The sequence below is a fragment of the Limulus polyphemus genome, unplaced genomic scaffold, assembly GCF_000517525.1.
Source record: "Limulus polyphemus unplaced genomic scaffold, Limulus_polyphemus-2.1.2 Scaffold1206, whole genome shotgun sequence".
Taxonomy (NCBI): domain Eukaryota; kingdom Metazoa; phylum Arthropoda; class Merostomata; order Xiphosura; family Limulidae; genus Limulus; species Limulus polyphemus.
Window position 1 is genome coordinate 284,337 of NW_013666816.1, and position 10,089 is coordinate 294,425.

At 34.4% G+C, this 10,089-nt stretch overlaps 1 protein-coding gene across 7 annotated transcripts in view; it reads right to left on the bottom strand.

Annotated features, from left to right (window-relative positions):
• The window catches only part of LOC106462609 (uncharacterized HIT-like protein Synpcc7942_1390), a 43,764-nt gene that overhangs the window by 12,951 nt on the left and 20,724 nt on the right, over positions 1 to 10,089 (bottom strand). For 3 of the 7 annotated variants that reach the window (XM_013922551.2, XM_022389924.1, XM_022389926.1), the window contains exon 2: positions 3,034 to 3,180. The exons of 2 other annotated variants lie outside the window; for them this stretch is intronic. In XM_013922551.2, the coding sequence (XP_013778005.1) occupies positions 3,034 to 3,147 (114 nt within the window). In that variant the 5' untranslated portion in view covers positions 3,148 to 3,180. Of the gene's footprint in view, positions 1 to 3,033; positions 3,181 to 3,539; positions 9,270 to 10,089 lie in introns of those variants that run through there. 2 more of the 7 variants (XM_022389925.1, XM_022389923.1) reach the window with 2 other exon arrangements.

Below are 10,089 nucleotides of genomic sequence, written 5' to 3' on the forward strand. Positions count from 1 at the left end.
CACTGGTTAGGCCAAATTTGGAATATTGTGTTCAGTCTTGGGCTCCTTACTTTAAGAAAGACATTGAATTGTTGGAAAGTGTTCAGAAAAAGATTACAATGATGGTGCCTGGGATGAAGGGGTTCTCATACGAGGAGAGGTTGAAATCTCTCAAACTGTTTTCTCTTGAAAAAGAAGATTTAGGGGGGATCTGATTGAGGTGTTTAAAATTGTAAAGGGAATTGGTAGTGTTGATGCAGCATCTCTTTTCATACTTAACAGACTAGGGGACACAAATATCAATTTTGGCAGGATAGGAATCATGTTCAGCTAAGACAGTTTTATTTTTCTAACAAGGTGGTTGGCCTTTGGAATGAGTTGCCTTTGGATGTTGTGGAAGCAGTAAATTTAAAAGAAAGCTTGATACGTATATGCATATGAATGATAAGGACTGGCTTTAAATTTTATTTAATAATAGTTTTAATTTAGAGGATGGAACAGCCAAGATGGACCAATAGGTCCAATGTTGTCCCAAAACATTATATGTTATAATCTGACCTTTTCCTTTGCTAAGTAAAGACTAAAATGATGATGAAATAAGTTATAAAGAGTTTATCAAAGCATGAAGATCCACCTAGTTCTCTTAAATTTCTACTTCAATGGAAATTGTATTTTCAGAGCATTATAATTTCCTTTATTTGTTGCCTATTACCTTGGTCTCAATGACTCTCCAAAATTTCATCAAACATAAAGCTGGTTCTGTTAGTTTTGAAAAAGTGAAGTTCATAGGGGTTGCTCTAAGGCCACTGAATATTTCTGTAGGATGCAAGTTACAGTGTTGATAGCTCTTAAACAAATTGAAAAACACAAACTTATATCCTAAAATGTAAATATTTGTTTCTCCATGCAATATTAAGAATAACCCAAAAGAATCAACATAATGGACAGATATTTAAATCTGTTTTTTTGCAACTGCCTATGTCATTATTTGATCATTGTATACATCATCAACTTTCACAAACAGAATTCATCTGGCTGTTTTTGATTTCGTACTTGAAAGAATATCACATATAATGTAGAACATTTTGAGTTTCAAAAACTTGCATCTAACACTTTTTTTTATCTCCACCCAAAGAATGTGTAAATGTTCCTATTTTACCAATTTATCAGAGTTCTGTAGACACAACCTTACAAATTCATCCACTAGAGCTCACTCTAGAAAAATGCTCTTCCTTTATAAACAAAGCAAACTATCTAGATTTACATATCGCTGTCATTAATTCCACATTGAACTTTGAAGTTATGAGCCTTCCATTCCCAAATATGAATATTCCAAACAAGTTATGTTACAATGTTTACAACATTTATCTTGTTAGATACAATAGAATTGGCTCATCAGTACAAGATGTTCTGGATAAAGCTTCCAAACTCACTCGCATTTTTCATAACCAAGGTTTTCGTAACCAAGGATTAGGCACAAAATTCATTCAATACTGTGGAAAATTCAACAATACTCTTGCTAATGACTATATGTTTACAAGTTTTACAATGTACACAACCTTTATAGATCTTTCATATCTACACTTTAATTTTTGAGCTTTTGTTTGAGATATAATAGTAAACATCTTTAATGTATTGACCACCACTAGTTTTACAAACCATTAGTTTAACTTTTATATATAGTTAATATTAGCTAAGTCTGAAATTGCATTATTAGTTTAGTTATAACAGTTTTTATATTTGCTTGCTTTGTCATATTATGCCTTTTGTATTTGTACTTACAAATGCATTATTTTTGTAAAACTTCATATTTCTAGGGGCTTGTCATGTTTCCATTTCAGCATTTAAAGACAATCTAATATTACTTTCTGTAGCCACCTTTAACTATTTGTTTAAGAGAATAGTTAAGTCAGAACAGTGACAAGATTTTAACTAACTACATATTAAGTTCAGATGCATGTTTTCTTCTAATTACATTTAACATTGTTGCATTATAATGGCTATGTTAGGTAATTTTCATTTGTTATTTTGTATCTTCATAAATATTAGTTTTTGTATGTGCCATGGGAAAGTTGATGCTACCAATATGACACAGTTTAAACATAAACATGTGGGTTTAACTGTCACAGTTAGGATAGCCTCTGACATTATATAGTTGGGATGCCATAAGAAGTTTCCTTTGGTAAAATGAGGTGTAAGTGTGAGCAAAATTCCAAACAAACATACACTGTTGAGTATGATTTAAAGTAAGAAAAAGTGCTTTTGGGTTCCTTAAGTAAAGTAGTCTATTTTTTTTATTTATTGTTACTTTCATTAATAATAGTGATTATAATAGTTAGTAAATCGAATGTAATTACTTTTTACTTTCATTTGTCATTATAATTTTGTGCTAAAGATTGTTTTGAATTATTAGCTTAGAATTTGTATTGAGGATTAATCTAAATCCCTTAAGCTAGTCAAACCTCACAAAATATTATTGGACTTACAGCTAAAAATATCACTACAGTGAAGGTACTCAACTGATGAAGCAATGCATTTTAATATTTATCAGTATAAACTTAAGAAAATTCAAATAGCTACACATACTGATGTCCAGGTTGATTTCCAGCTTCATTCTAAGTACATAGCCTACTTTAATTGTATATTATTATTTACTTAACACTACCATTTAAAGATAATTTTTAGTTGAAACTTATTAAGTTTACAAAAAAATGCATAGATGCAAAAAATAGTTTGTCAGTACATGAATAAACATTCCAAAACCTTTGATGCATTTTAATTAAAAAGATCACCTTAAGTCTCATCACTTTGCACATAAAAAATTCTAAAGAATATAGTCATTATTAAAAACTGTGAGAATTACTAGAAACTGTAACATCACACAGCCAAAATTATTCAGATATGTAAAACGTATTATAATGATTTATTATATAAATATAAAATATCAAGAGGACAATTGTTTCATAAGTTTATTATTCCAGTTTGCAAAAGATCTTGCAAAATGAACAATTATTTACAGAAGTAGACAATATTAATTTATAGATAAAAACTTACACAATCATCTTCATAGAGAATATCAGCTGGAAGATCTTTTTTTATTATTTTTAAAAAACAGGTAGGCTTGCCAATATCCTTTAATGCTTTCTGGGCTCTGTGCAGTTCTTCCATGTTTGTTTTTTTATTAAAGATTTAGGACTGTGTCTAGAAAAACCAAATTAAAAACTCTTATTCACTTTCCATTGTATATTTGATATTAAAGCATATAGACAGCAAAAAGTTTTTTAACTGGTCTCTCTAAATAGTACTTGCTTCCATATATTGACCATCTCTAAGGTTAGCTCAAACTGTTCAAAACTTTAAGCAAGTTAAACCTCTCTATTTAGGCTACCTCCTACATTATTTTCTGCAGTTACAGATTTTTTGTTCATAAAAAATTATCTATACTTCTATCAGTTTCTTTTCAATATTTACATTACAATGACTTTTTTACATATTGAAACAACTCATCAACTGTTGATAATGCAAATGAATAGATTAACAGAAGTTAATATTTTCCTTACCTGAAAATGTATTTCCATACAAAGTTTAGCTATCTTCCTTAGCCCTTCAGCATGTTTACCAAAGAGATTTACATGCCACAAGCTTTGAATAAATCCAACCTAATTTACCGTGAACTTAGGTGAATTTCATTACTCCATGATGATGTCATCAAGCAACAAAAGCCCTCCATCAATTGGAGGTGACACACCTCCATGAACAATACTTCCCCCTATTTGTTTGTTCTCATGAAACTTCATTCTATGACAAGGCAAGTAAGAAATGTGTGTATCAGAAGTGGGAGGATGGGTGAGTAGGTAAGTATCTATTGGAAATGCATTTTCAGGTAAGGAAAATGTTAACTTCTGAAAAGGTAATTCACCTCCCCATACAGTTTAGCTCGAATCCCATGATGAGATGGTGGAGGGACCAATGCAAAATTTACCTGGATGAGCTCCCTTCAAAACATGTCTGAAGGAGGCCCGTGGAGTGCAACATCTGATGGCAGGAGCTCCATAGGGGCACACCCAGGGGAGACTGCATCTCGTCTTCTCTAGTGTACACTCTTCACTCATATAAGACAGGAAAGAGGCAGAGAAGCCAGAGTTTTGTTACAGAGATGGGCAGAATTGGTACCCGGGTGTTCAAGTACTTGTACACAAGTCGTCTGATAGCCAATATGTGTAGTGTGGTTGGAGCATGTTCAGACTGTACCCTGTGTGCTCACCTCAACTCTACCATCAAACTTGACAGGTCAAAAACAACTGTGGGAACAAAGCACTTGTGACAAGTATCTTTGTTCACCTCAGCCATACCATCAGATTCTGCAGGACTGACTTCAGTTGTGGGAGGAAGGCACTTTATTGTATTTAGTATGGATAATTATATACCTCAACTTGACCATCAATCTCTATGGGTCCCACACCGGCTGCAAGAAAATGGTATGTTATTGATACGTCACAGGTGTTTATGGAGTGCTCACCTCATCAACTTTACTGTCAGTCTCTATAAGACCAACTCCACCTGCAGGAGGAAGGCACATTGTTATGTATAATGAATATCTGTGTACACTCTTAACTCTGCTGTTAAACCCTATAGACTTACACCAGCTGCAGGAGAGAGCATATTTGATTTATAGTAGGTATTGGTACTGAGTGTGGTCACATATGAGATACAGATATGGATTGGTTTTGTATAGTGGATGCTCACCTCTACACAACTGAACAGATTTTATGGATTGACTTTCTGCAGAAGGAGGGCACAGTCATTCATTGTGTGCTCATCTCAATTCTACTACACAGACTCATGCTGCTGGAGGAAGAAGTGTGCTCTGAGTGATGTATCTGAGTTATATGTGACCTGGATTACACAAATGATGTCACCAATGCCCCACTTCTCACTATATTTGCACCCCTTGCTCTAGCTCCAACAATTAGGTCCCAATCAGAGAGGATTTTCTATGGTCCACCACCCCAGCAGTTAGGACCTGATAAGTTGCAAGGGTTTCCTGTACTCCACTGGATGAAGTGGGGAAGATTTGCACTGGGGAGACCCAGAGGTACCCAGATTACCATTGTGCCTTTGGTCCGGAAAGTTCTTTCAATGGAGACAGTGCAAAGGAATCTGTTAAGGAAGTACATGGAAAAGAAGGATCCCAGGTAAGGGAAGAAGGTAAGGATCCCTAAAGTAAGAGGTCCAAGATAAGGCACACTGAACAGTCCAACAGGATACAGGAGCCAAGCTGTGTCTAAATGATCCAACAGAAGAGAGATGGAAGGAAATATAGAAAAAAAAGTACTGTTTATCCCTGAGCAGTAGAAATCCGAGGAGAGGGAAAAGGGTTTAAGAAGCATCTCGAGGACAGACATCAAAACCACAGTAAGAACAGAAATGAAGAAGGAGGAGGAAACAAGTCAGGAGAGAAAAATGGTAAAAAAGGCAAGAAGTTAATAGTTCAAATGAGGTATACATGAGATAGAGTAAAACCTCAACAAGGTTTCAATCAGGCAATGGAGCAGGGCAAGAAGACTGGAAGGGAATGAAGAAGAAAAGACAAGAAGGAACACCCCTTGGTACCAGGAAAGTAGAAAGGCCATTTACATGATGATCCAACAACTAGGAAAGGCTAAGATAGAGAATCTATTGACAAACAGTCAGATAAGAAAGACAAAAGGTGGTGCAAAACATTACTGCCAGGAGGAAATTAGTGGAAGAAGGACCCATGTCAAAAGAACCTTCACAGAGAGTCACATATAGAATTTAAGGAGAATTACAGCAATAATAATAAGGTAGGAGAAAAGAAATGAGATGATAGGTGAAGAGAAGAGGGGTAAGGAAAGAGATTAGGGTGTAGAAATTGAAAATGCCTGTTGTTAGGAATTGAGACCAACAGCAGGAGAGGGGAAAGGCATCCAAAAAATTTACATATGTGATAGTCATTGGCAAGAAAAGTGATGAATGAGACTTCTGGTAGAAGGGAGACAAGGAAAAGAGGATGGTTTGGAATCCAGAATGGAAAGGTGAAAAGGAGACAGATCTAAAAGAGAAATAGCAATAATAACAAGGACAAACATTATATAATATCTGGCCAGGTCAACATAGAAAAAAGAAAACCACTGAACACATCTGGGCAAAGAAAGAGAGCAGACAAATAATATGTACACAAGAAGGAAGATGTTCAGTAAAGAAGAATGAAGCACAACCCAACAAGTCCCAATAGCACAAAGGATAAAGCAGAAGAAATGAAACAGGCCAAACAGAGATGGGAATGAATGTCCACAGAAGCCATTAGAAGAACAAAGAAGTGGTTCAGATACAAGATGGAAGTATGAGGGGGTATACAGAAGGGTAGAGAGAGAAGAAGACAAACAATGCAAAAATAAGGAACTAGAAAGCAAAATAAAAAAGGAAAAAAGTCAACAAACATGGCCAAATAGTAGTCATAAACATGGGAAAGACAAGGCTTTTGGGTATGAAAAAGGAGCAATACAATAAAAAAAATTCACGAATTGTGGATTATAGGATGAGAAATCAGATATAATAAAAAAAAAAGGCAAAAAAGGAGAAAATGAACATACCTGAGAATTCCAGACAGGGAAAGGTTAAGGTTGTTTTATGAATGATAAAGTACTACCCAAAGCAAATCAGATGAAGCTTGTAGTTCAGAAGATTATTTTTAACTGAGGAGATAGAAATTTGACTGACGAGACAGGACAAGGCCCATTAAGCACATGATAATCCACATCATGTTGAACAATAACTGCAAGAACTCTGACGATTAACGAGTCTCCAAAATCCACAACAGAAATAAAGTCTAAGTGTGAACAATGTTCAACACTCAGGACTAAGTGTATATCACCATCATTTGAGAAGTCATGATAAAAATGTAAAGACTTTTGAAACTAAAGTTAAAAAAATCAAAGTATCATTAATGGTACACATCTCAATAAATTGAAAACAGACATGAAATTTCAGAATAAATGGAATGAGAAGTAAGCTAAACGTGTCCTTTCAAACTAGCCAATTAATCAAAACTAAAGTCTCTGATTTCTTTATGACAAATTCTGAAGATAATAGGAAGAGAAGTCTCAAGTTTAAGGTTTGAAAACAGATAAGCTAGGCTCCAGTTAAGACAATTTTTCTAACAAAGTCACTGACTGATAAAGCATGATGTCGTTAACAGCAGTGGAGGCCAGCACTTTAAAGGAGTTTAATAACTTTGAAATTTCTAACATTTTTTCATTAAAATGCTTATCTTTTTCACAGATTTTAATTATTAATTTTTATTTATTCTTATATTATGTTTTTGTTTTATAAAACTGCAAATTTATTCTTTACAGTATGACCATGTTTATGATCACTGGCATACATTAAAAATAACTTTTTTACCATATCAAAATTATAAGGAAGAGAAATAACCAATTTTATATTCCTATATACATATATATATAAATCATTTTTTTACAGTATTTTGGTGCTTTCCTTTGAATTACTCAAGTAGTTACTTATACCAATAATAACTAGCACAGCAGCCTCATCATCAAAGTGACATTTGATATGAGCTATCATCTAGTGCCCAGTCATCTTGTTCCATAAAAATATTTATTTTCCCATCATACTGCAACATCATAGTTCAAAAGGTGTTTAAAATGACAAAGCAAAAGTTCAGAAATAATCAGTACTGTAATATTGTAATGAACTTTTGTCAAAGACTTTTTTTGTAGAAACATATCATCAAGCTAAGCTCTTATAATTTTGCTCTTATATTTTATGCAAATTTCTGCTGAGCTGGAAGCCATGTTCTGTTATAAAGTAAAAAAGTGTTAGGTCACTAGCCTATTACTTCTCAAAGCTGAAAGTTGATAAACAGCGACTTGCAAAAACCTGGTAAAACTAGAGTTTTATATGGAAGTTACAAGGTAAATTCAGCTCTGTTATAACTTTCCTCCTACAGTTTACATATTTTGTATTATGCTCAGAAAAAATTCAGGAAATTCGCAAACACAAATGCTTTCATTCAACCCAAGATGAAAATTTGTGATTTGTATTTTATTTTCATGTATAAAATTAAATAAATTTGTTAACTGAATAGCATTTTATTCTGAAGTTGTTGTTGTTGTTTTTTTTCTGAACATGTGGAGGAATGACTAAGGGTTTATTTTCTACATTTTTTTAAATTTAATGATAGTTTTGCCCTCAAGGTGAGATGCTCTCATCCAAATCTAGACATGATAGTTAATTTGTAGAAAGTTGTTGCCTAAAATGTACAAACAACATAAGGTTAGGTAACACAAATATCCAAGGCAATATATGCGTATTAAAATAAGCATATTTATTTCCACTGTTTTAAAGTCGAAGATGAGAAGTGCAAGCTTTTTTTCTTTAATTTTTGGTGGTAAATATACAGTATACAGATGGTTGGCACTGTAGAGTTGCTAGTGCTTAACAATATTATTCCTATTTTTAGAAATGGTGGATAGAGGTTTCTTTTGAAATTGTAGGTTAGCCTTGCTCTTTAGTAAGAAAGATTCTAGAGGAAGGGTGGGCAAAATACAGCCCACAGGCCAGATCCAGCTCACTTAACATTTCTGTCCTGTCTGCCACGACTCCTGGTGATTGTGAAAAGAACATACAATCAATGTTAAGGTAATTTAATTGATATAGTAGAAATGTGCGGCCCACGACAACTTACCAAAGTTCATGGAGTGGCCCCCCTGTGAACATTATTGACCACCCATGTTCTAGAGGACCTAATAAAAGAAGCTTGGCAAGATCATTTACTACACCACATAATAGGGCCAACATGGATTTAATAAAATGTAAATCTTACCTTACTAATATCTGAATTTTTGGAGAATGTTATTATTTGTATGATGGATACAGTTCTATAAACTTGGTGTACTTAGATGTTTGAAAGACTTTTGATAAGGTGCCACATAAAGGTTTACATAAATTAAAACTACCCTGTTGGGGTTAAGGAAAGACTAAACAATTGCTTTAATTGGTGACTGGGTGAAAAGAGCAAAAAGTTGTTATTAATAGAGTCCAGTAACACTAGACCTTTCTTACTATTAGTGTGGCTCAAGATTCAGTGCTTGGAACTTTGCTTTTTCTTATTTACACTAATGGCATTATAGGGAATTAATTAGTAAAATTTATTAATTACATTAAACTCTTAGGTATTTCTTGATGTAGTTTGGAAGTTATAATTTTCCTACACTGAAAATGTATTACCAATAGGTAATTTCCTCTTCTCACATAAATAGCTGTTCTTGTTCAGTGCTGCCCTTAAAACTTTTTACACATCTTCTATCTCCCCTCCATTGGATTTAGCTGATTTCAATGCATCACTCATGTAAATCATCATGCATCAACCCTCCACCAATACTCTTATAACGCATGTCACTCCCTCTATTTCACTCTACCAAACTATCACTTCGAGTTTTGGCAAAAGTTGGAAGCATCAATGTACCATGGGGATAAAGAGTGGAAAGTGTGAGAATAGGTAAGTACTTATCAGAAATACGTTTTCAGTGAAGGAAAATTATAACTTCCAATAGGGTACATTACCTCCGGTCACATAAATAGCTAGAATCCCACAATGAATAGGAGAATGAACTGGTGCAAGGGAAATAAAGAAGCATCCAAAGAACACTCCCAAAGATGAGGGAATCAGATTAGAAGACCTGATGAGGGGAATCACACCACATCTGAACAAGGCATACTCTTTGCCCATCGTAGGAGAGGTCACAGATATGGGCAGAAAACAGAGGAGCACATCCAAGAGGGAGAGAACTCAGGCTGGAAAATGATCCAAACCATGCAAAATAAATGAAACTCAACCCCAGAAAGTAGAAGAGTGGGTAAAATAAGGATGTTTCCCTAGGTGTAGAGTGGCTATGGCATGACAAACCATACACAGCAAGTTAAATACATCCAAAACCCATGCCACCAGGAACCAACATCCACGCAGGGGTAAGATGAGGATCATAACTTCAATAAGTCAACTACAATCCAAAACATAGCCACTGGGTACCGACATCCATGTGGGGGTAGGAAACAGGATCATACCAG